At 38.0% G+C, this 27,307-nt stretch overlaps 1 protein-coding gene across 1 annotated transcript in view; it reads left to right on the top strand.

Annotated features, from left to right (window-relative positions):
- Positions 1-27,307, top strand: part of LOC128985494 (T-complex protein 1 subunit epsilon-like) — a 172,771-nt gene that overhangs the window by 130,122 nt on the left and 15,342 nt on the right. The window contains exon 2 of the mRNA XM_054405038.1: positions 19,748-19,906. Coding sequence (XP_054261013.1) covers positions 19,748-19,906 — 159 coding nt within the window. The remainder of the gene's footprint in view (positions 1-19,747; positions 19,907-27,307) is intronic.

Raw genomic sequence — 27,307 nt, 5'->3', positions numbered from 1 at the left:
GTCAGGTACGAGGCAGTCGGAACTACATGGACAGCTCTGATAAGTAATACCCTTACAGCATACCTGCCTGTTTCCCACAATGTGGTAGCATTTCGTTCCTTACTATTGTTGGTCAGGTACTAGGCAGTCGGAACTGCATGGACAGCTCTGATAAGGAATACCCTTACAGTATACCTGCCTGTTTCCAACAATGTGGTACCATTTCGTTCTCTTCTATTGTTGGTCAGGTACTAGGCAGTCGGAACTGCATGGACAGCTCTGATAAGGAATACCCTTACAGCATACCTGCCTGTTTCCCACAATGTGGTAGCATTTCGTTCTTTACAATGGTTGGTCAGGTACTAGGCAGTCGGAACTGCATGGACAGCTCTGATACGGAATACCCTTACAGTATACCTGCCTGTTTCCAACAATGTGGTAGCATTTCGTTCTCTTCTATTGTTGGTCGGGTAGTAGGCAGTCGGAACTGCATGGACAGCTCTGATAAGGAATACTCTTACAGTATACCTGCCTGTTTCCAACAATGTGGTAGCATTTCGTTCTCTTCTATTGTTGGTCGGGTTGTAGGCAGTCGGAACTGCATGGACAGCTCTGATAAGGAATACTCTTACAGTATACCTGCCTGTTTCCAACAATGTGGTAGCATTCCGTACTCTACTATTGTTGGTCAGGTACGAGGCAGTTTGAACTGCATTCATAGCCACTCCATTGCGATAAGTTGGGTATTGCTGGGCGTAAGAATTTTCAATGACTTTCAGCCCGTCTGCAATAATAATAACTCATTACAAAACTGGCAGTACCATTAGTTTACTGGCTTTAATAGAAAATAACTGCAACAATTCTATATTATCCTTAAAAGACAAGGAATGATATAAAACACTTACCAACAATATGAGCAATGCACACAAACAATGACCTGCTGATTAATTTTGTAAATTTTGCAATAATTGTAAGTATTCAAAAACCGTTCAGCAATAACACCCTTTTTTACAGCCCGGTGGAAAACATATTATTTTTACACATCCGTGGTTCAAAAACCATAAACGTGTTGTGTGTTACAGCAGTTTGTTTGTAAAAAAACTCTCAAAGTCTATCAACATTTCGACTTCAGAAATGTGAATTAAGTCCGACTTATGTAACAAAGAACAGCGAAGGTAGAGAAATTCACAGACAAGTGATATTAATTTATGTATACAGTACATCATACCTATAAAAATCCAAACATTCTAGCGGTTGGGGAACCTCACTCTGAGCTGATTATGGTATGACTTTTGATCATTATTAGTTCGTCGAGGTTCTCCATACATTGATAGTAATTGACTTCCTACACGTGAATAAATATTAATATTCCCAATAGTATACAATGAAACCAATAATAAATAATAAAATTGTTATTATTTCCAAACAGTACATGAACTAAAAAAAACACATTAGGTTGTCTATACTGCCATTAGTTTTAAAATAATGCCTGTAAAACTTCTCAATTGCTCGAATTTGAGCAACAAGTAACAAGTGTCAATTAAACCACAAAAATTTGTGGGTAGGGATTATTTATATTTTGTCCTGTTTTTTACCCAGAGAATACTTTTCTAACCTTCTCATTGCTTATTGCACTTCCCTATCGTCATTTTTTGCTCAGTTATATATTTATTTTATGTCGTGTTATTATTATATATTATTATTATATTATTTTCCATCGCATAAGCTACTAAACCCTATATCAAGAAGAAATCTGCACCTAACTTAGTTTACAATTTTAACAGTTATAAAACATGTCTAGCAAGTGGTTTTATGTATCTGTGAATAATATAGTTTTCCTACAAGATTACTACTTTATTTATCTAGTTTTTAGTTGTACTCGACAAATGTAAGGATGTACAAGCGCAATTATATTATACACTTATATTATTTCCGTTTATGTGTTAGTTCTAAAATTTAGTCAGGTTAGTGACTTGCTTTGGGAACAAGTTTGTAGTTTTAAAATTATTTTATTACCTGCGGCTGAAATAATGCCTCATGTTCCTTGTCCCAAGACAAAATCACAACAGAATAAAATAACTTCTGTCAAAGATTTCATTTAGAAATCGTACTATCTAAATCAATAAAAGAGGAAGTATGGATCTATGTACTCAATTGACTCTGAAATCACTCAACAGATTGCAATAAAACTGTCAGGCATTATTAAGAATTATTCAAGGATGGTTTTTGTGAAGTATGATGCAAAAAGACAAAAGGGCTCCGCCCCATTAGTTCTGGAGTTTCCCATGTTAACCTTATGAGAACTCCAATATTTAAATGGAATTGAATATTAACAGCGGTTTCAACTAAACATTTTGATTTTGTGATAATCAATAGCATTTAAAGGTTACAAGGTTTACCAACAGGTTGCAGCACTAATAATTGTTTGATTTTTACAATAGCTGCTATGCAAACAGCTTTATGAACAGCTTTAATATAAAACCACAATCTCATCAATCTATGATCACCATTACCTCTCCTCAAAACTCTTCGCTTTCCAAAATAACCATCAAAAGTTACGCAATGTTCTTTGTTGTCTGTTCCAATGTAGGTCTGCGTATTCTCATCGTTATCTTAGTTCAGCTATGAGGCACTAGGTTTCAGCAGCATCCAAACCCTATCGATCTTAGAGTTGGGACTGTTGACAACTCTGATGGTGAAACCATACACTAGATTACTAGATCTTATAAAGAGTATGATTTAAAAAAATATATTAATAAAGATTTTTTTCTGATATAGATTTTTTTTCTCCATACATTAAAAGGCAAGCATGTTTTTAAACCTTTTTTTCTCAGCTCGTGTCGTTTGCATCGAGGGGAAAATCTACGCATATTTAAAAGGAATTAAAGAATTTTGTCAGCTGTTTAAACTACAAAAGTTGGTAAGGTTTACCAACATGGTGCAGCACTATTACCTTTTTTTTCATTTATGACAACAGCTGATTTGAACCAAGCATCAACAAGAAGCTGTGTTAAACTAAAATTTACTTTTTCTATTGTTTAGGTGCAGTAGTAGAACATTGTGGTTATGGTAGATGTGCTATACTATAGTATACCGTAAATTAAAATAACCAAATTTTTTTATCGTTCTGTATTCGAAAATAGCCCATTTCCATACAGATGAGATCTTCGAACATCTTCAATTTCTATACCAAAAAATAAATAGTAATCAGGTGACTTTTCCTCACATAAACACTACTTTCGCTAGACAAACAATACTTTACCTGACATCAACAAAGTTACAATCAGCTGAATTTTACACTAAAATTTAATGAACTGCCGTATTGTGTTTAGATTAGAACTTTCGCTACACAAACAATACTTTACCTGAGATCAACAAAGTTACAATCAGCTGAATTTTACACTAAAATTTAATGAACTGCCGTATTGTGTTTAGGTTAGAAAAATGAATAGATTACGAAATATCTGATAATTCTTTAAGTAAGATGAAGTTGATTTCTTCATCCTGATAAAACTGTCGTTCAATACTTGTCACGAAAGTCCTATTTCGGGGCGAGATATTGTTTTACATGAGAGTCGAAAGTAGTGAAATATAATCCTTAAACCATTTCCTCTCCCATTGCAAACGCAAAGCACGAGTATTACGGCAATAAGCATTTCATACTTATATGCCAACTCCATTCGAAGAACGGGTATTCTGCTAGTATTGTATAGTTTTGAAAAGATACTTTATATTTGCATTAATCAAATTTTTTTTATTTTCTAATCCAATAAAAAAAACACTAAAATAACACGTTTTGCGCTGTTGAATTTTTTTGATTTTAAACACCAGTTTAATTGATTGCTGAACTGATTTTTTTTACTGATAATATTAGTAAACCAAGATGCAAGATATATTATTCAACTGAATTTCTAATCTCAAAGAAGTCACCTTAAACGCTCCGACATTCTTTCGTAAAATAATTAACTCTCAAGATTTTCACAAAATTATAACTAAAACACATAAATAATAATTATATCAGTGTATCATAGAGTGTGTTAAGAATAACGTAAAAAATCGTTCAAAAAAGTAAAGAAAAATCTTATACGTAATAAGAAAATTTATTGACTTTAAACTTAGCAACTAAGTATTTGCATTGATCGATTTACATTAACAAATTAGTCAATTTACCTTATAGGGTTTGGAACAAAGCTTGAAAGCCAATTTGAAACAACAACGTAACATCAGAAGTTGAGGTCCAGGCAAATGTCCTGAGGGTTCCTTGCATTGATGATATTGCAAATGAGAATCCTACCCTTTGTCCGTTTGCTACCTTTGAATTACATCCACCGTTGGGATTACAATATTCGTGTTCAATTTAACGACCTAATATATAATGTATAACTTTATTATTGGTTATTACATTCTTATCACATAATTTGTTTGGAAACTGTTCTGCAAATGACGCAGGAATTGTGTTTTATTAGACGTCTGGTCTTCGAGCCAATCGTAATTGTTATATGTACAGTATATTCAATCTTCTTTTGGGTACAACTTCTTTTTTTCTTGGCCCATCAAGATCTATTGATACATCCTGAGACAAACAATAAAATAATAATAATTTAAAGGTATAATTATATTACATAATATTTTTAATTTTGGATGTGTATATAAGATTTGGATGTGTTCAATTTAACACAATTCCTGCGTCATTTGCAGAACAGTTTCCAAACAAATTATGTGATAAGAATGTAATAACCAATAATAAAGTTATACATTATTTATTAGGTCGTTAAATTGAACACGGATATTGTAATCCCAACGGTGGATGAAATTCAAAGGTAGCAAACGGACAAAGGGTAGGATTCTCATTTGCAATATCATCAATGCAAGGAACCCTCAGGACATTTGCCTGGACCTCAACTTCTGATGTTACGTTGTTGTTTCAAATTGGCTTTCAAGCTTTGTCCCAAACCCTATAAGGTAAATTGACTAGGTTGTTATGTTAATCGATCAATTAACACTACTTACTTACTAAAATCAAAGTCAATTTTCTAATTACTTTCAAGATTTTTCTTTACTTTTTTGAACGATGTTTTACGTTATTCTTAACACACTATGATTTACTGATTAATTATTATTTATGTATTTTAGTTATAATTTTGTGAAAATCTTGAGGGTTAATTATTTTACGAAAGAATGTCGGAGCGTTTAAGGTGACTTCTTTGAGATTAGAAATGTAGTTAAATAATTTATCTTGCATCTTGGTTTACTACAATTATCAGTAAAATAATCAGTCCAGCAATGAATTTAACTGATGGTTGAAATCGAATGAAACTCATCAGCACAACTCGTGTTATTTTAGTGTTTTTTATTATTTTTTTATTGGGTTGGAAATATAAAATCTTTTTGATTAATGCAAATATACAGTTTCTTTTAAAAATTTTACAATACTAGCAGGGTAAGAACGGGTGTTCTTCGAATGGAGTTGGCATACAAGTATAAAATGCTTATTGCAGTTATACTCGTGCTTTGCGTTTGCAATGGGTGAGGATATGGTTTAAGAGTAATATATTTCACTACTTTCGACTCTCATGTAAAACACTATCTCGCCCCGAAATGGGACTTTCTTGACAAGTATTGAACGTTAGTTTTATCACTTTAAAAAAAAAACTGCATCAAAGTTAACAAATTATCTGATATTTTGTAATCTATTCATTTTTTTCTAATCTAAACACAATACGGCTGTACAATTAATTTAGTGTAAAATTCAGCTGATTGTAAGTTTTTTGATGTCAGGTAAAGTATTGTTTGTGTAGCAAAAAATGTTTATGTGAGGAAAAGTCAGCTGATCACTATCTGTTTTTGGTGTATGGAAATTGAAGTTTTTCGAAGATCTCAGCTGTATGGAAATGGGCTATTTTCGAATACAGAATGATGACAAAATTGGTTATTTTAATTTATGGTATACTGTAGTATAGCACATCTACTATAGCCATAATTTTCTACCACTGCACCTAAACAATAGAAGAAGTCAAGTTTTCATAACTTTTTTTGCTGCTTGGTCCAAATTAGCTGTTGTCATAAATGAAAAAAAAAAATAGTGCTGCACCTGTAAAAAATAGTGCATAGTTGGTAAACCTTATAGCTTGTTAATGTTATTGAATATCATAGGACCAAATTTGGCTATTTTCGAATACAGAATGATGACAAAATTGGTTATTTTAATTTATGGTATACTGTAGTATAGCACATCTACTTTAGCCATAATTTTCTACCACTGCACCTAAACAATAGAAGAAGTCAAGTTTTCATAACTTTTTTTGCTGCTTGGTCCAAATTAGCTGTTGTCATAAATGAAAAAAAAAATAGTGCTGCACCCGTAAAAAATAGTGGGGTCGCCGGAAGACTGCCCCCCGGAAAACTACCCCCCCAAGCAGGTTCCTACGTCATATTGACGTCAGAGACCGGGGGGGTAGTTTTCCAGTCACGGACACTCAAATTTAGTTGTCAAACAGTTCTAATCTAACCTAACCTAACCAACCAAACTTGCTGTAACATTTCGAAAATCTGTTTTATATTCACCACACGCATTTTCTATCATCCAACGGAATTACTCGAATTAAAATTAAAATTACATAGCATGAATTGTCTAGGGGGGGGGGTAGTATTCCAGTCGCGGACACGGCTTCCATATTGGTTAGTTAGCAGATTTTGTGACGTCACGTTTCACCTGGGGGGGTAGTTTTCCGGGGGATAGTATTCCGCATCCCCAAATAGTGCATAGTTGGTCAACCTTATAACTTGTTAATGTTATTGAATATCATAGGACCAAATTTTCTAGTTAAAAAAGCTGACAAAATTCTTTAATTCCTTTTAAATATGAATACTCTTAAGGTTAACACGGGAAAGTCTAGAGCCACTGGGGCAGAGCCCGACTGGATTTATGAGATAAGAATACGACCATATGTTAATTGGGAATTTGAGCTATCATCATACCAAATTTAAACCCAATCTAATCAGTAGTTAATGCGTGATTGGACTTCAAACAAACAAATACTCAAACTTTCACATTTATAATATTAGTAAGTTATACATTATTTATAACACATTATTGTACATAATGATATATTATGATACATTGTGGTATTAGTTTTTTTTGTTTATAGTACAGAAAACTGCTAATTGCTGCATATTTATACTTTGTCGTACGGTTTATACTTTGGCGAACATCAGGATTCCAACCAAACAACACAAAACAGCGGTTGTTTGCTTTACTTGTGATAAAAAACATGTTTCGGTTTTTGTTTTTCAGAGGGTTTTCTTAGTTGCCTTTGCTTAATTTAGTGTTGTGATGAATATATTTATGATTTTATTTTGATACATATACTCTTTTCTGTGGATTTTGTCAAATAATTAATTTTTGACGTGTCCCTCCTACATCCTAGAACCTATTGGCTGTTATATGTACAATGTTTGAGTAAAAATATGAAAACAAGTTTTCCCAAGTTCAGATTTCCCAACTTGTATTAATTAAGTTTTTTACCAACTTCGCCACCACACAATTCATGAATGCAGGTAAATGATCAGGCCTTCAGCAAGAATAAATTTTATTCAGAACAAGATTTAATGAAGAAAAATAGAATCATCAACCATGTATAACGGCAACTATTGGACTCTAGAGTTAAAGGCGGTTCGCACTATAAAAACATAACTGTTGGACACAACCCTGATCAACTCAATCACAGCACGTTTCTAACAGACTTTCTGTCCTTAATAGCTTGGACACAGCAATCAATATCCTTCTGTATAAACAAAGAGGAAGGTCCTTCGAGCAAAGTTAAATAAAAATGTGTATTTTGTAAATAACGACCAAATTATGTTAAGTTTGTTAGGTAAGTTTTGGTAACTTGTACTTATAAGATAAAAAAACGAGTTTTTATTCGTGAATCCATTACAGTTTTACAAATTATCTTTACAACTGTGGAAATCGATTGTTTCTGTTATTGTGTCATGTTTAATCAATTATGTATCTAACAATCTCAAAGTTCCGATATTGCCACCTTGGGCATATGATCTCTTAGGTGTCAAAATAATACATGTATCCCTTTTTAAATAGCATTATATTAAAATTTATTTAGTAAAATTTTAATTGTTAGTTGTGAAATAAATAAACATGCGATCTGCAATCAACATACCTAATTTATTTCTTATCCCTTATTCGGAGACACTTAATTTTAAGCACGTTCTTTTGATTCCACTATACACTAGAGGTCTCTTAGTTTCCATTGGCTGTATGCGCTATTAATTAACCAACTGTGTCTAAGGAACATTAGTGCCTTGGTCACTAACAAGACTGCAAGATCGCAGCATCCTTCACTCATATTTGGGTTAAAATACTAGTGGCGTCCTCATCTTACATAATTGATATAATTGCTTCTGATTTTACTAAGATATTTTGGTGGTTCTTTTGCTTAATTTTTTTCGTCCAATGTTCCTGCATTATACTGCCTGAATACCGAGTAGGGCCATTTCTGATTTGATTCGAATTTCAAAGTAGAGAGACAATATCCCTCTAATCATTTTCTTATCCCACTACCATTTTCAAACTTAGCACATGTTTCAAAGTTATGAAACATTTTTGGCATCTAAATATATAAAAGGAAAAGCCCTCACTGACTGGCTCACTCACTCACTCATCACTAATTCTCCCACTTCCCATTTACCTAGGAGGCTGAAATTTGGTACACTGATTCTTTAGGCATTAAATAGGAAAACTAAGTTGTTTTTATTCTGATCGGACTCTCGGGCTCCGCCCCAGTGGCTCTGGAGTTTCCCATGTTAACCTTATGAGTACTCATATTTGAATGGAATTAATGAATCTTAACAGCTGTTTCAATTAAACAAGTTGGTTCTGTTATATGATGTGCAATAGCATTAAAGTTACAAGGATTACCAACAGGGTGCAGCACTATTTTTTTTTTTTTTTTTATTTATGACAACAGCCAATTTGAAACCAAAAGGTGAGTGAGCGTAGCGAACGAACTTCAACCTGGAAGCGAGTTAGCGTAGCGAACGAGCTCCAACCTAAAGTTGAGTGAGCGTAGCGAACAAACTTCAACCAGGACGTGATTGAGCCATGCGAACGAGCTCACTTGTGAAGTTAAACGGGGCAAAGCCCGTGGGTACAGCTAGTTTAAACTATATTTTCAAGGTTCAATTTTTTCATTGCATTTTCTCTTTCCAATCTGCCATTCTGAAGATGGTACAAAGTAACGTGGATTTTGAAAAGAAATACTACATTTAATAGTACTTTGAGATACAGTTGTCTGGTTAGTTGGATCGGGCTCCCTGGTCTGTGTTATACAACTCAAGAATCTTGTGAAGAGGCGATGAAGATTGAAGAGATGGAGTACTCGGAATGATTTGAAGTTTTAAGAAAACTACACCTCGAATATCTATTGGAGTTGTAGAAAATTCTGAGACAAAAAATAAAAGTTTTCCATAAATCTCTTATTTTTAGGGTTCTATTGCTTTGATATCACGTGCCTTTTTCAAAGGCTCTTAACCTTCTAATTTACCTTATAATTTATGAATGGTAATATATATCGGGGGCTCTGATCTTCCATCAGCATTTTCAATTTTAACACTACATGTTTCAAAGGAATGCACTATATATTGTATTCCAACCATATTTTAAAAGATGACTTTTGGCATCTGAGTTTGCTCTTTCAATATATGCCATTTTTTATGTCATAATTACTATGTCGATGCAGTTGTATGATATAATAAGCAAAAATCTGTAGCTCTCGACCAAACACTAAACTTTGACCGCTAGGCTTGTGCTCTCCTATCAATACAGAAAGAGTAAGGTTATAATGGGCAGTTTCCTTTTCATTAATTTTATGGTTGCTTGATTATATTAATAATAGCCAGTGTGACATTGGAAAGTGATTGACTTAATTTTTTCTTTATTTGAACTAACTTTTGTTTATGTAGTACATTGTCAATGATGGTAAATATTGTAAAATTGATGCAGAAAATATACTGTATATTAAGAATATTTAAAACAAGGACGACTCTAACCACGTGAGTGCCAATTGAAGTTAGATATTACTGTGGAATGTTTGTGTGTATTAATTTAAAATTTAGAGAGATAAATTAGTTAGCAGTGTTAACAAAAAGAACAGAATGGATGCAATGTTTATTTGTACAATATAATGAATGATTTAAAAATCATCAGCTGTTGTAATTAATTGTAAACAGGGTGAAGACAAATATACGGTAATAGAACTGAACAACGACATTCTTCCTACCAATTAGGCTAACTAAAGATATTTTTCAAGAAATAAGTTTCTTCTGAGTTTCAGAGTTTCAACAGACATTTTAAAAAATCAATTGGCTAGACAATGATTTGAGTACTTAATGAAACTGATTGGAATGGAATTTCACCAGGACACATGAGCAGCAGTTTTCTTGTTTGAGTAAATTGTCAGTTTTTTAAGGAGAAGTATTGAGGTAAAAATATGGGTACTTTCCTGTTAAAGGGAACATTCATTATTACCGATGATTTTTTCGATATATCGATATTTTTGTTTACCGATCCATTACATATTGACAACTGATCTTGTTTAGGCTAAAATAGTCTATTATATGGATTAAGAAATGAAACTGTTCTAACCTAACCTAACATAACCAACCAAACTTCCTGTACTATTTAAAAATTACTTTTGATAACAGAAAAGGCAAGTTAAACATGGAATGTTACACAGCAAGTTTGGTTAGTTATGTTAGGTTATTTTTTAGAACAGTTTAATTTCATTATTGTTTGTTGATACTGAACAATATTTATCGTAGTTGTCAGCTGATATGTTTCAATTTGTTAATATCGATATATCGAGAAAAAAATCATCGATAATAATGAATGTTCCCTTTAACAGGAAAGTACCAAAATATGTTTACTCAGTCATGTAACAGATATACATATGTAATTCTGATTATTGCAATATTTGTTTGTTTAAGTTGTTGTGTAAACCAACTACCAGGTTTATTAAAAATAGTTCTCTAACAGTGTCATATAATATTTATTTTATCCTAGTATAAGTATAATATACTGTAGTAACTATTACAATAGCATCATTAAGGAATATACTTGCTGGTAAGACTTTTCAAATAATTTTAGAACTTACGTCATAACGTTGCCCTCTTTACGTTTAGGTTTTGCTTGATTTGGCAACGCTTCACTGATCTTAGTCAACTTGATCGCATTCTTAGAATCGAAAAGTTTCACATAACAGCATAGTTTTACTCATAACAACACGGCTAACGGACCAATTAGGTTCTAGGATTGAGAGAGTGGTAAAATTGTAATTATTGGAACTTCAACTTATCAGCTGTTCAGGCCAATTTAATTATTGTATAGTGGTGCAATTAGTGCGAGGTACAATGTTTCGTTGCATCACTGTTAGTGGCAATGAGAGGTTATAAACGAAAATAAAACGTTTTTTAGAAGTTATGAGTAGTAATTAAAACACTGTCGTAGGTAAAGTAGTGTACACAACTCGGATACATTGTGTTTCTCACATTTGTTTTATATCTTTACTAGCTGTACCCACGGGCTTTGCCCCGTTTAACTTCACAAGTGAGCTCGTTCGCATGGCTCAATCACGTCATGGTTGAAGTTCGTTCGCTACGCTCACTCACCTTTAAGTTGGAGCTCGTTCGCTCCGCTCACTTGCCTTCGGGTTAGCTCGTTCGCTACGCTAACTCGCTTCCAGGTTGAAGTTCGTTCGCTACGCTCACTCACCTTTTGGTTGCAAATTGGCTGTAGTCATAAATTTAAAAAAATAATAGTGCTGCACCCTGTTGGTAATCCTTGTAACTTTAATGCTATTGAACATCATAGAACAGAACCAACTTGTTTAATTGAAACAGCTGTTAAGAATTCCTTTTAAATATAAAAAAATCATAAGGTTAACATGGGAAATTCCAGAGCCACTGGGGCGGAGCCCGAAAGCCCGATCAGAATAAAAACTACTTAGTTTTCCTATTTAATGCCCAAAGAATCGGTGTACCGAATTTCAGCCTCCTAGGTAAATGGGAAGTGGGAGAATTAGTGATGAGTGAGTGAGTGAGTGAGTCAGTCAGTGTGGGCTTTGCCTTTTATATATTTAGATGAACCTAAAAACATTTGTAGTTATACCGTATTTGTAAACACGAGTTTAATATAGTAAAGAGGTAGTCAGTTATTAACAGAAAAAATATTTCGCACTTACAAAATTACAACAATTATACCATATAATATTTTTTATCCGGAAGACAAAGAAGTATACACTTATACAGCTAAAATAAGGACAGGCTGAACGTGTTTCTCTTTGCCTTAAATTGGATTTCGATTTCCATTTCCTTTTGAAACACGTTTCCAATATCTTGTGTCCTTAACATGTCCTTTAGTATTTTCGCTATTCGGGCTTCAACAATCTTGTGGAGCTTTTAAGTCAGTTCTTTTCCAACCTTAGCAGATTTGTCTCATTTTAGCTGGCCTTGTAAACTTAAACATCACGATTTTAATATATCAGTGATTATTGTCTAATTTCTAAGATTTATCAATCTTCTTATGTTCAAATAATTTTACTTCAAAAAAATATTTGTAGGTAACACTTAATATTCAGCATGATCTTAAGCAAAAGCGTAGTTAGTTTTGTCATGGAGATTCTATGTCTCTTCATATTTTACTTTTTATTATATTACAACAATTCAAAAATATAATCATGTAAGTAGTTTTTGTAAAACAAATAAATATTTACCTTCTCACTAACTTAGAGTAGACAAACTAAACGTCTGTGGAAGTGCAATAAATCAGAAGTAGAACTGTTAAAACCAGTTTCAAGAATTTAAGAACATTAAGACAGCTTGATGAAATCATTAATTACTACGTTACGACCACTTAAGGAAAGTTGAGAAACTCTGAAAGTTTTATGAGCTTTGGGTTTGAGCATCGAGCTAAGAGGGGGCAAAGGCATGCAATCTGACCATATTTGCAAACTCGTAGAATTTTTACGGTTTTTTTTGTTTTAATAATGCTATTGACAAATTAGGATTTTGTTTCTAGGTTAATCTTTTTGCTAGCCATCCCCGTTCCATCGGGAACAATATCAGTGATTTTGCACTAAGATAATATTTGTACTAGAATCACTGTAGGCATGTTCCCATACAATACTGAAGGCAATGAAATATAAATACTGCTAATTAAATTTACAAGCAAGATGAATCAATACGATTAAAAAATGGTTACTTTGAAAGTTCTTCGAAACGGGATAACGAATTTTAACTGAGATATGGCAGATTAGTGATACGTCACCGCTGGAGGTTCGTTGCAGCGCGTGCTGGAAGCGGTCAAGCATCACTACATCTGTCATATCTTTGTTTATATTCGTTCCATCTTATCAAATAAGGTGTCAATCGGTCTGTAATGAATTTACTTTAAGTTATTCAGGTAAAATTAACTGTTTTTGAGCTATTTAAGAAACAAAAGTTTTAAATGGCCGCCATTTTGTTTTTTTATTAATAAAAAAAAGTTTTTTGGTAGCTTTGTCTAGATATCATAAAGGTCTGTGCAAATTTTCAATTTCGTATATTTAGGCATTCTTTAGAAAATAATAATAGGTGAAAGAAACAAAATGGCGAATGTGTGAGTAAATAAGGACTTCCGGACAATTTAAATGTGGTATTTAGATATGTTTCTTACTCAGGAACAATGCTCTAAATTTGTTGGTAGAGAGTTCCGGTACACTCTGTATGATTATCATCCTCTTAGAAACCACCTAATCTATTTATTTCGTTCAACAATAAACGCACAGGAAAATACTATCAACTGCTGTTTGTTGCTAACGGCTTATTTGTATACTAAACTCTGTTCACAAAATTAATGCGTTTTCAGGGGAATTATATACCCTCCTCTTGATCAACAATAGCTCAACAGATGAGATTTGTCAGAACGTATCAGCTGCTATAAATACAAGCAAAAATAAGTGGGAACCTTCCCTTAAACCGAATAAATTTGGGAACGGAAAGAAAAAACCATTATATAAATATACCAATCCATTCTCTAGTTTCATGAAAGTTGTTGAAACATGCTAGTGGGCATGAAACATCCTTAGATTTTATGTTAGATTGTTTTATCTAACAAAAACAGATTTGAAGTGTACTTGCAGAGTATTTTTAAGATTCAGTGTTGAACTCATCGTCTAATTTAGCAAATATCAACTCGTCCAACGAAACGAGAACTGAAGTAACTTAACAAACAGGATGATTTTAAGTTTGCATTATGTCTAAGTTCGTAAAGTTTGGAGCGACCAGAATGCTAAGTTTGTTTGAAAGTATTTACCAAACTGAGATGCAAATTCGCACGTGGCTCGTTGAAAGGACTTGTAAACTTGTTATTTTTAGTGCTCTACTTTATACTCTACCATCTACATCGTGCTTTGCGAACAGTTCTTAGTTTATAATTCTGCTTAAACTAAAAAAAAAAAAACTTAGGAAGACAAGTGAATTGTGAAGCCTAAATAGTTGTAATTGTATGTATGTACAGTGTGTTTTACAATTTCAATTAATCTCTTCCCTATTTTTACAGTACATACGTAGGGAGACTGAAAAGTAACTTGTACCCCCTAACCTATCAATCCGATTTTTACTTCTTCATGTCAATTGTTTAGTTTGATCAAGAACTGACATATGATATGAAAGTAGATAATTTATTATTATCACTAGAGATCACGATCTCTTGTAGAATGGATGTTGGCAGACACATAATGGTGTAAACACACTATCATCTTCTCTCTTAACAGTTTTTTTTTTTTTTTTTTTTTTAGGATGGTTGATCCGGAGATGTCGGCGATGTCAGTGCTGTTCGTCACCTCTAGACACCCACGGTTGTTGACACTCTTGTGGTATGTTGTAGGATGGATGTGCCGGAGATGTCGGCGGTGCCAGTGCTGGTCGTCACCTCTAGACACCCACGGTTGTAGACACATCACTTGACACTCTTGTGGTGTGTTGTAGGATGGATGTGCCGGAGATGTCGGTGGTACCAGTGCTGGTCGTCACCTCTAGACACCCACTGTTGTAGACACATCACTTGACACTCTTGTGGTGTGTTTTAGGATGGATGTGCCGGAGATGTCAGCGGTGCCAGTGCTGGTCGTCACCTCTAGACACCCACTGTTGTAGCCACACTACTTGACACTCTTGTGGTGTGTTAAAGGATGGATGTGCCGGAGATGTCGGCGGTGCCAGTACTGGTCGTCTCCTCTAGACACCCACGGTTGTAGACACATTACTTGACACTCTTGTGGTGTATTGTAGGATGGATGTGCCGGAGATGTCGGCGGTGCCAGTGCTGGTCGTCACCTCTAGACACCCACCGTTGTAGACACATTACTTGACATTCTTGTGGTGTGTTGTAGGATGGATGTGCCGGAGATGTCGGCGGTGCCAGTGCTGGTCGTCACCTCTAGACACCCACTGTTGTAGACACATCACTTGACACTCTTGTGGTGTGTTGTAGGATGGATGTGCCGGAGATGTCGGTGGTTCCAGTGCTGGTCGTCACCTCTAGACACCCACTGTTGTAGATACATCACTTGACACTCTTGTGGTGTGTTTTAGGATGGATGTGCCGGAGATGTCGGCGGTGCCAGTGCTGGTCGTCACCTCTAGACACCCACTGTTGTAGCCACACTACTTGACACTCTTGTGGTGTGTTAAAGGATGGATGTGCCGGAGATGTCGGCGGTGCCAGTACTGGTCGTCCCCTCTAGACACCCACGGTTGTAGACACATTACTTGACACTCTTGTGGTGTATTGTAGGATGGATGTGCCGGAGATGTCGGCGGTGCCAGTGCTGGTCGTCACCTCTAGACTCCCACTGTTGTAGACACATTACTTGACATTCTTGTGGTGTGTTGTAGGATGGATGTGCCGGAGATGTCGGCGGTGCCAGTGCTGGTCGTCACCTCTAGACACCCACTGTTGTAGACACATCACTTGACACTCTTGTGGTGTGTTGTAGGATGGATGTGCCGGAGATGTCGGTGGTTCCAGTGCTGTTCGTCTCCTCTAGACACCCACTGTTGTAGACACATTACTTGACACTCTTGTGGTGTGTTTTAGGATGGATGTGCCGGAGATGTCGGCGGTGTCAGTGCTGTTCGTCACCTCTAGACACCCACTGTTGTAGACACATTACTTGACACTCTTGTGGTGTATTGTAGGATGGATGTGCCGGAGATGTCGGCGGTGCCAATGCTGGTCGTCACCTCTAGACATCCACTGTTGTAGACACATTACTTGACACTCTTGTGGTGTGTTGTAGGATGGATGTGCCGGAGATGTCGGTGGTGCCAGTGCTGGTCGTCACCTCTAGACACCCACTGTTGTAGACACATTACTTGACACTCTTGTGGTGTGTTTTAGGATGGATGTGCCGGAGATGTCGGCGGTGTCAGTGCTGTTCGTCACCTCTAGACACCCACTGTTGTAGACACATTACTTGACACTCTTGTGGTGTATTGTAGGATGGATGTGCCGGAGATGTCGGCGGTGCCAATGCTGGTCGTCACCTCTAGACACCCACTGTTGTAGACACATTACTTGACACTCTTGTGGTGTGTTGTAGGATGGATGTGCCGGAGATGTCGGCGGTGCCAATGCTGTTCGTCACCTCTAGACATCCACTGTTGTAGACACATTACTTGACACTCTTGTGGTGTGTTGTAGGATGGATGTGCCGGAGATGTCGGCGGTGCCAATGCTGTTCGTCACCTCTAGACATCCACTGTTGTAGACACATTACTTGACACTCTTGTGGTGTGTTGTAGGATGGAGATGTCGGTGGTTCCAGTGCTGGTCGTCTCCTCTAGACACCCACGGTTGTAGACACATTACTTGACACTCTTGTGGTGTGTTGTAGGATGGATGTGCCGGAGATGTCAGCGGTGCCAATGCTGTTCGTCACCTCTAGACACCCACTGTTGTAGACACATTACTTGACACTCTTGTGGTGTGTTGTAGGATGGATGTGCCGTAGATGTCGGTGGTGCCAGTGCTGGTCGTCACCTCTAGACATCCACTGTTGTAGACACATTACTTGACACTCTTGTGGTGTGTTGTAGGATGGATGTGCCGGAGATGTCGGCGGTGCCAGTGCTGGTCGTCACCTCTAGACACCCACTGTTGTAGCCACACTACTTGACACTCTTGTGGTGTGTTAAAGGATGGATGTGCCGGAGATGTCGGCGGTGCCAGTACTGGTCGTCCCCTCTAGACACCCACGGTTGTAGACACATTACTTGACACTCTTGTGGTGTATTGTAGGATGGATGTGCCGGAGATGTCGGCGGTGCCAGTGCTGGTCGTCACCTCTAGACTCCCACTGTTGTAGACACATTACTTGACATTCTTGTGGTGTGTTGTAGGATGGATGTGCCGGAGATGTCGGCGTTGCCAGTGCTGGTCGTCACCTCTAGACACCCACTGTTGTAGACACATCACTTGACACTCTTGTGGTGTGTTGTAGGATGGACGTGCCGGAGATGTCGGTGGTTCCAGTGCTGTTCGTCTCCTCTAGACACCCACTGTTGTAGACACATTACTTGACACTCTTGTGGTGTGTTTTAGGATGGATGTGCCGGAGATGTCGGCGGTGTCAGTGCTGTTCGTCACCTCTAGACACCCACTGTTGTAGACACATTACTTGACACTCTTGTGGTGTATTGTAGGATGGATGTGCCGGAGATGTCGGCGGTGCCAATGCTGGTCGTCACCTCTAGACATCCACTGTTGTAGACACATTACTTGACACTCTTGTGGTGTGTTGTAGGATGGATGTGCCGGAGATGTCGGTGGTGCCAGTGCTGGTCGTCACCTCTAGACACCCACTGTTGTAGACACATTACTTGACACTCTTGTGGTGTGTTTTAGGATGGATGTGCCGGAGATGTCGGCGGTGTCAGTGCTGTTCGTCACCTCTAGACACCCACTGTTGTAGACACATTACTTGACACTCTTGTGGTGTATTGTAGGATGGATGTGCCGGAGATGTCGGCGGTGCCAATGCTGGTCGTCACCTCTAGACACCCACTGTTGTAGACACATTACTTGACACTCTTGTGGTGTGTTGTAGGATGGATGTGCCGGAGATGTCGGCGGTGCCAATGCTGTTCGTCACCTCTAGACATCCACTGTTGTAGACACATTACTTGACACTCTTGTGGTGTGTTGTAGGATGGATGTGCCGGAGATGTCGGCGGTGCCAATGCTGTTCGTCACCTCTAGACATCCACTGTTGTAGACACATTACTTGACACTCTTGTGGTGTGTTGTAGGATGGAGATGTCGGTGGTTCCAGTGCTGGTCGTCTCCTCTAGACACCCACGGTTGTAGACACATTACTTGACACTCTTGTGGTGTGTTGTAGGATGGATGTGCCGGAGATGTCGGCGGTGCCAGTGCTGGTCGTCTCCTCTAGACACCCACGGTTGTAGACACATAACTTGACACTCTTGTGGTGTGTTGTAGGATGGATGTGCCGGAGATGTCGGCGGTGCCAGTGCTGGTCGTCTCCTCTAGACACCCACGGTTGTAGACACATTACTTGACACTCTTGTGGTGTGTTGTAGGATGGATGTGCCGGAGATGTCAGCGGTGCCAATGCTGTTCGTCACCTCTAGACACCCACTGTTGTAGACACATTACTTGACACTCTTGTGGTGTGTTGTAGGATGGATGTGCCGTAGATGTCGGTGGTGCCAGTGCTGGTCGTCACCTCTAGACATCCACTGTTGTAGACACATTACTTGACACTCTTGTGGTGTGTTGTAGGATGGATGTGCCGGAGATGTCGGCGGTGCCAATGCTGGTCGTCACCTCTAGACACCCACTGTTGTAGACACATTACTTGACACTCTTGTAGTGTGTTGTAGGATGGATGAGCCGGAGATGTTGGCGGTGCCAGTGCTGGTCGTCACCTCTAGACACCCACTGTTGTAGACACATTACTTGACACTCTTGTGGTGTGTTGTAGGATGGATGTGCCGGAGATGTCGGTGGTGCCAGTGCTGGTCGTCACCTCTAGACATCCACTGTTGTAGACACATTACTTGACACTCTTGTGGTGTGTTGTAGGATGGATGTGCCGGAGATGTCGGCGGTGCCAATGCTGGTCGTCACCTCTAGACACCCACTGTTGTAGACACATTACTTGACACTCTTGTAGTGTGTTGTAGGATGGATGTGCCGGAGATGTTGGCGGTGTCAGTGCTGGTCGTCACCTCTAGACATCCACTGTTGTAGACACATTACTTGACACTCTTGTGGTGTGTTGTAGGATGGATGAGCCGGAGATGTCGGTGGTTCCAGTGTTGGTCGTCACCTCTAGACATCCACTGTTGTAGACACATTACTTGACACTCTTGTGGTGTGTTGTAGGATGGATGTGCCGGAGATGTCGGCGGTTCCAGTGCTGGTCGTCACCTCTAGACACCCACTGTTGTAGACACATTACTTGACACTCTTGTGGTGTGTTGTAGGATGGATGTGCCGGAGATGTCGGCGGTGTCAGTGCTGGTCGTCTCCTCTAGACACCCACGGTTGTAGACACATTACTTGACACTCTTGTGGTGTGTTGTAGGATAGATGAGCCGGAGATGTCGGTGGTGCCAGTGCTGGTCGTCTCCTCTAGACACCCACTGTTGTAGACACATTACTTGACACTCTTGTGGTGTGTTTTAGGATGGATGTGCCGGAGATGTCGGCGGTGCCAGTGCTGGTCGTCACCTCCGAGACCCCCACGGACTCACCAACAGTGGAGGAGGCGGCGATCGCTTGCACCTTCGAGGCAATGGATACTTTGTGCATCCCCGGCAGATACAACCGCCAAGACTCTTACAGGTAACAGATGTAAACTTTCTATACTGCCAGAGAAGGTGCGGAGGAAATTTGGTTATGGGACGACCGCGTTCTTTAGGCTAGTATTTTTTGCTGGAAATATACTTGTGGCGAGTAAGGAATATCCCGAGTTGCGAGCACTGTGTGGAATTCTAATCGCACAGGGCATTCCTTTCACTTTCCTCTACCGTAAGAGCTGTATTACATGATGGCAAAGGTGTTTGACTTTACGCTTGACACTAGCGACTAGTGCTAGACACCACTTAAGAGTAAAGTTCACACGATTCCTTTGAATGGTTTTCTCTTACGTCGTTGTGATGAGTCTTAGTAGTTTTCTTTAATCGCAAAACTGTTACTGTATTGGTAAATAAGTGTTACTTTAATAAGATTATAATCTAATTTTTGTCCAAGGTTGGACATTTTCATGTGGTTTAGTCCGTTTAAGCTACGCTGCTCGAAACTATCAATGCATATTTTTCAAGAGATGCAATCCATGACTACGGTACAAGAAAGTGAGGCAAAGTAGACATAACCTAAAATTTGGCTGACAAAAACACAAAAATGTGTTACCACTATGACCATCTGCATCTACAAAGCATTGAGTTACAAATTATTGGTTCTAGAGTAGTTAGGATTAGTTAATCCTTGCAGAAGTGTTTTCAATGAAAAAAACTATCCCTACAACAAACAACCATGAGACAGAAATTGATTTGTTTTGATGCTGCGTCTTACTTTTTACCTTATTATTTTTGTTGTCGAGTGAGATATACGTTTTCGCAATGAATTATTACCGTCCACTTTTCATTTTTGCTATGGATGCATTGTACTTAAACACATTCTAGCTGATCCAATAACCTTGACAGTTAGAAAAAATATGTATTTTAATTTAATACAGATAAACAAGTACAATCTTTTGAGGACATAACTGTTTGCTGCATATTTATATTTTCTAACAAACAATCTCGTATTGTTAAGATTATTAAATTTGTTTCACATAAATAACTGAGTCTTGTTCTTCTCTCCAATCAAAGCATTGCTTGAAATCTGTCTCGGCAATTAATTAGCATTTTCACTTAACTGTTCAGTGACAAATAGAAGAGGAACTTCAACTGTCTCATTCATTTATCTGACAGAGTTTAGACTTGTATTAGAAATGTGTCACTTAGAAAACAAATAATCTGGCATTTTACGTAGTATGTTTACCCTATCTAGAATTTTCTTAGACTTTTAAAATACAAACTAAAATTTAAATTTAAAATGTAATATTTAAAAAAATTAAAATTTAATAATTATTTAAAAACCTCAAATAAAATTTTAAATGCAACATTTTTTATGATTACTCAAACTACTTATAATAATAGTATGAAACGAGGGGGCCTTTTTACAGGGTTTAAAACTTTCCAAAGCATAAAAAATCCAATCGTAACTCTTTACTTTTAAGGAATAGGTTTTTTAACAGAGTTATTAAAACACAAAACTCACAAAACTCGTGTTTTAGTTAGAGTTAGAGATTTTTTTTTGTCTTATACCTGAGTGATTTACCTACCTCAAAAAGGTTACAATCTTACATTACCAATATTATACTTGGATGACAGTTCGTGATGAGAAACTTCCCCAGAAAGTTTATTTTCGAAAACTCCTCTCCTAACGGGGGCGTTCGTTAAATAAAGTATTGAATTAAATAACATTTACAAATACTTAAGATGCGACAGCTGTTATATTTGTTTTGTTTATAGTTGATTGTACTTTTCCCCCTATTCAACCTTCTGATTATTTCTGTTGGTGGCGGAATTAAACTTATTTGGTAAAATGGGTGTGGTGTGGTGCTACCTTGTACAGATGTTTTCAAGACGAGCGGGGTTCCTTGGTAGCAGCGTGTAGCGTGGATCTGGCGTCTCGTTTGGTTCACATGTAGCCCCAGCACAGTTTCTTTCAATCAATGTAATGTAATAAAAATCGAGGCTCTGCTTTCAATTTACATAATTCTTTTGGCATTTTGTTTGATACTGAAGATGAGTTGCGCTAACGAACGTTATGCAACTCCAAAAGTGCTATAAAAGCCACATATCCTTCTTAAAACCGCTAGTGAATTAACAGTTTTTTTTTAGAAAATTTTGTGTATAGGTATAAAATAACGGGTATTTTTGAATATCAAATAGTTATAAAGTATTAACGACTAATTTAAATAACATATTTACCATTTAAATTAGGACGAGCATGTTTCTTGACTTAGACAAAATTATCGGCTTATGTGATTCAATTTAAGACTTTAATATTATGCAGGATGAATCTTAATTTATTTTGGATTAACTGCCTTGTAAATTAAAGTTTTTTAGGCGTGTTCCTTACGACGAGAAACCTTTTCTTTATTAAATTTTTAAGCGGATTGTGAAAGTAAACTACCACTATAGCGCTTTGTATGAACAATTGAACAAAAGACAATTATACAGGGGATCCCGGAACTCTCTAACAATATTTTAGGGCATTGTTCCTGGGTAATTAACATACCTAAATATAACATACCTAAATATTATATTTAAATTGTCCGGATGTCCTTAGTTACTCACACAGCCGCCATTTTGTTTTTTTTTAGTTATACATTTTTTCTAAAGAATGGTTAAGCATTCGAAATTGAAACTTTGCACAAACATTTATGAAAACTAGACAAAGCTACCGAAAAATTATGACGAGTTTTCAAATTCTAAAAACAAAATGGCGTCCATTTTAAGTTTTGTTTCTTAAATAACTCAAAAACCGTTGATTTAACTAACATTTTACAAGGATAACTTTTTTAAGGCAACTTTATTGCAAATCGATTGACACCTTAATTATTAAGATTTGAGTATTAACAGAGATATGGTAGTTTTAGGCTGGTTTTATGCACCGCGACAGTCGCGAGTCGCGAGTCGCGCCACGTCTTGCGGCTGACAAAAATGTCACGCGACAGCGACACTTTTTTGTCGCGTAAACTCACATCCGGTGGTGGGGGAATTAAAGAAATCAGTCTGTTCTCAATCCAATGTTGTGTGTTGTGTTTTGATGTAGAAGTGATTATTAAGTTGTTTAAATATAGACCCTGTAGTGTTGTACACGTTAATGACAAAACCCCAGTTATTTAAACAACACATACAATTTACAGTTGGAATTGGGTCAACCCTCTTAAAAATGTCATTACACAATATAATGATGTAATTTATATTACAAATAAAGAGTAAAGAACTCATTTATATAGGGCCTACTAATTATTAACATTAATTGTAATATATAAGGCTATATTACATTGCCAGAAGATTATTGAGTTCGTGTGTGTGGTTGGCTGCACTGCTGAGTGACGTCACCGACTAGGAACGATGGCACGAAGCGGAGTGGAACGGCAGTCGGAGTTAACATGCTAATTAGTAAGTTGTCCCTAGTATCGGGTTCTTTTAATCTTACTAAGTATCAGTAATACAGTTATTACATTTGGCGACGAAATTAAATCCGCGTGTGCGTGAAATGTCTAGTATCGGTCGGATATCGGAGTTTAATCCGTACGAAGAAGATATTAGTTCGTATTTGTTACGTTTGAAACACTTTTTCAAGGCCAACGAGGTCAAGGACGTGAAGCAGGTCTCCATCTTGATTACGGTAATAGGCCCTAAAATATTAGCCGTCCTCACCGATCTTATTTCTCCTAAGAAGATTGATGAAGAATCTTACGATAATTTGAGCAAAATCTTGGAAGATCATTATTCTCCTAAACGCCTTGTGGTCGCTGAGCGTTATACTTTTTATAGTCGATGCCAGAAACAATCTGAAAGTATTGCAGAGTTCGTAGTGGCAGTGAAGCATTTGGCTTCGACTAGTGATTTTGGAACATTCTTATCGGACGCACTGAGAGACAAGTTAGTTTCGGGAATTAAAAATGAAGCAATTCGTCAAAAATTACTTTCCGAAGAAATGGATTTGAAGAAAACGTTGGCTCTTGCACTCAGGCTTGAACAGGCCAAGAAACAGACAGGTCTATTCTCGAATACAAGTGTTCAGGAAATTTCCAGGTTTCAGGTCAAGAAGAATGCACGTGTTTCCAACCGAGGTTCAAATTTTCACAGTGCGGGATCTAAATCAAATTCAAGTGATGTGAAGGGAGATATGTCTCAGATAAATAAGTGTTTTCGTTGTGGCAATCCAAAGCATAGGGCTAATAATTGCCCGTATAGTAATTACAAGTGCCATGGGTGTAAAAAGCTGGGTCATATCAGTAAGGTTTGCAGGTTCAAAAATGAAAATCCAGTGAAAAATTCCATAAAAAGTGGTAAATTTAAAATCCATCAGATGGAAGAGGAAAATAGGCCTAGGCCTAGTGATGGTTCAGATGAAGTGGAGTTTGAAAGTTTGTCTTTGTACAGTATGAATTCTGGTGATAATGTTTCTGCCTTTAAGGTAAGCCTAGAAATAGAGAATGTATCCGTATTAATGGAAATTGATACTGGCTCGGCACTAACTGTGTGCCCTCAAGAATTGTTTAACAAATATTTCCCTCATGTACAATTGAGTACTGTAGATATCAAGTTGCTTACATATTCAGGCAATGAAGTCAATGTTATTGGACAAGCTTTAGTCAAAGTAACCTACATGGACCAGACTTATCAGTTACCTATGATAGTCGTTAAGATTGATCGTACGAACCAGCCTATGCTTCTAGGCCGTAGTTGGCTACAACATATCGCTTTTGACTGGAAATCTATTTTTACGTGTAATGTTAATAGCCTATCAGGCAGTGTTAAATCTAAGGGTGGTGAACCTAACCTAACCCTAGGTAAGGCCGTTGAGCCTAAAGTCGTTTCTGGTTTGAAACAAAAGTATGCCTCTGTGTTCAAAGGAGGTCCTGGTGAAATTAAGGATGTTGAGGCACGTATTGTGTTAAAAGAGGATGCTGTGCCAAAATTTTGTAAATATCGCCCTGTTCCTTACGCGTTGCGTAAATCAGTAGAAGATGAGATTGATAGGATGATCGCTGAAGGTATTGCTTATCCCGTTACCAGCTCTCAGTGGGCTACTCCTATTGTGGTGATTCAGAAGAAAAGTGGGGTGCGACTCTGCGGGGACTTTAAAGTAACCCTTAATCAAGTGATCCAGTCGGAACACTATCCCTTGCCTCAACCGGAGGACATTTTTGCTACTCTAGCAGGTTGTAGCTGGTTTTCAGTTTTGGACTTGGAGGCAGCGTATCTCCAACTTCCTGTGGCGGAGGAGTCCCAACCACTCTTGACTCTAACCACGCACAAAGGCTTAGTGCGTTTGCGACGTCTGCCGTATGGTTTGTCTTCGGCTCCGGCTCTCTTTCAAGCGGCCATGGACAAAATTATTGGTGGCCTACCTGGGTCAGTGGCATATTTGGATGACGTACTGGTGGGTGGATCTTCGCAAGAGGAAGCGTTGTCACGCTTGGAGAGTGTTCTTCAACGTCTTCAGAATTATGGAGTCAAGGTAAATGATTCTAAATGTAAATTCTTACAGCCGTCAGTACAGTACCTAGGCTACTGTTTGTCGTCAAAAGGGATCAGCCCGCAGGAGGGTATTTTGGAGGCGATTCGGAATGCACCCGAGCCAACTTCAAAGGAAGAGTTAAGAGCCTATGTAGGCCTTATAAATTATTATGGGAAGTTTATTTGCAATCTTTCAGACAAACTTAGCTGTTTTTACGATCTACTTCGTAAGGATGCACCGTGGGTATGGTCATCCCAATGTTCTTCTGTTTTTCAAGAAAGTAAGACATGGGTATTGTCTTCAGATGTCTTAGTTCATTACGATGTAAATAGACCATTAGTTTTGACTTGTGACGCAAGTCCACGAGGTGTTGGTGCCGTGCTTTCGCACCTTATTGATGGAGTAGAGAGGCCTATTGCCTTCGCATCGAAATCCTTGAGTGCTAGTGAAAGAAATTATTCACAGTTGCATAGAGAAGCTTTGGCTCTTGTTTTTGGAGTAAAAAAATTCCATAAATATATTTACGGTAGGAAAAATGTCGTGTTACAGACTGACCATGCTCCTTTAGTGACAATCTTTGGAAATAAGCGGGGAGTTCCCTGTGTCGCCGCTGCGCGTCTTCAACGATGGGCCCTGATCCTCTCCGCCTACAGTTTTGAAGTAAAGTACCGCCGTGGCTTGGACTTGCCACATGCGGACGCTCTTTCGAGATTACCGTTACCTGATGACGACCAATTGGAGCTGGATTCCAACTACATCTCTCATGTTTCTTCCCTGGTAGAGGCCTACGACTGTTTCAAATTGGTGAGTGATCTCAATCCTATTACTGCTAAGGATATCGCTCTACTTACTGATACTGATCCTGTTTTGACAAAGGTCAGAGATTTCATTTGGCATGGATGGCGTGATAGTCAAGATTCTGAGCTGGTTGCTTATTTTCGAAGAAGGGATGAGTTGTCCGTAGAGAACCAGTGTGTTTTATGGGGTAGTCGAGTAGTGGTGCCAGAGAAACTGAGGAGTGCCGTTATCCAATTGCTGCATGATCAGCATCCCGGAATAAATAGGATGAAAATGTTAGCCCGAAGCTTTGTTTGGTGGCCGGGGATTGATAAAACCATTGAAGAGACTGTTCTCCCATGTCATGTGTGTCAGTGTACAAGGAATGCTGTGGCTAAGGTGCCATTATGTCAGTGGCCTAGAGCTTCAAGTAGGTGGCAGCGCATCCACGTGGATTATGCGGAAGACCCACTAACAAGACAACAAATGCTCATAGTTGTTGATAGTTTTAGCAAATGGCTAGAAGTGTTTATCATGAAATCTACTACATCGTTTAAAACCATTGAAAAACTGCGTACGCTGTTTGCGTCTTTTGGCCTACCGGAAGAATTGGTCAGTGATAATGGTCCCAATTTTGCTAGTGGGGAATTCAGAGAATTTCTGAGCAACAACGGTATTAAGTTTACGGGTTGGCACTACTGGTGCCGTTTGAGTCAGTAGTCCTACAGTGTAGCTCCCGATTTATTGTAAAATTCTGCAGTAATAAACAGAGTTTAGTATTGGAGTTGTGTTTCAATGTGATAAGAAACGGTTAAGTATCGTTTGAACTGATAATTTAGGTTGGGAACTAAGAAAACAATCAGTTATCGGTAAATCGCCGACGTGGTCAGTTGCAACGTGGTCAGTGGCAGACAAGTTGTCGTGGGTTCGTGTCGTGGATATTACGGTGATTTTCGTCCTTTGTTCGTGTTTGCGGCATCAAAAGTGATATTTAAGCGAACATAGTGTTGTGTTAATGACAGACAATAAGATAATCAATTATTTCTCGCCTTCGGGAAGACCTGTCAAACGTCCGAGATCGCGTTCCTCGCCAGCATCACCGGAGGAATCTTCTACAGGTTTGATGATGGGAATAATGGAGAACGACGACGAGAAAGT

This window comes from Macrosteles quadrilineatus, unplaced genomic scaffold (assembly GCF_028750875.1).
Source record: "Macrosteles quadrilineatus isolate MER2022 unplaced genomic scaffold, UCM_ALF_1.0 Scaffold_2__2_contigs__length_208266976, whole genome shotgun sequence".
NCBI lineage: Eukaryota > Metazoa > Arthropoda > Insecta > Hemiptera > Cicadellidae > Macrosteles > Macrosteles quadrilineatus.
Note: the sequence above shows the minus strand (reverse complement) of the source record. Positions and strands in the feature narration are given on the sequence as shown.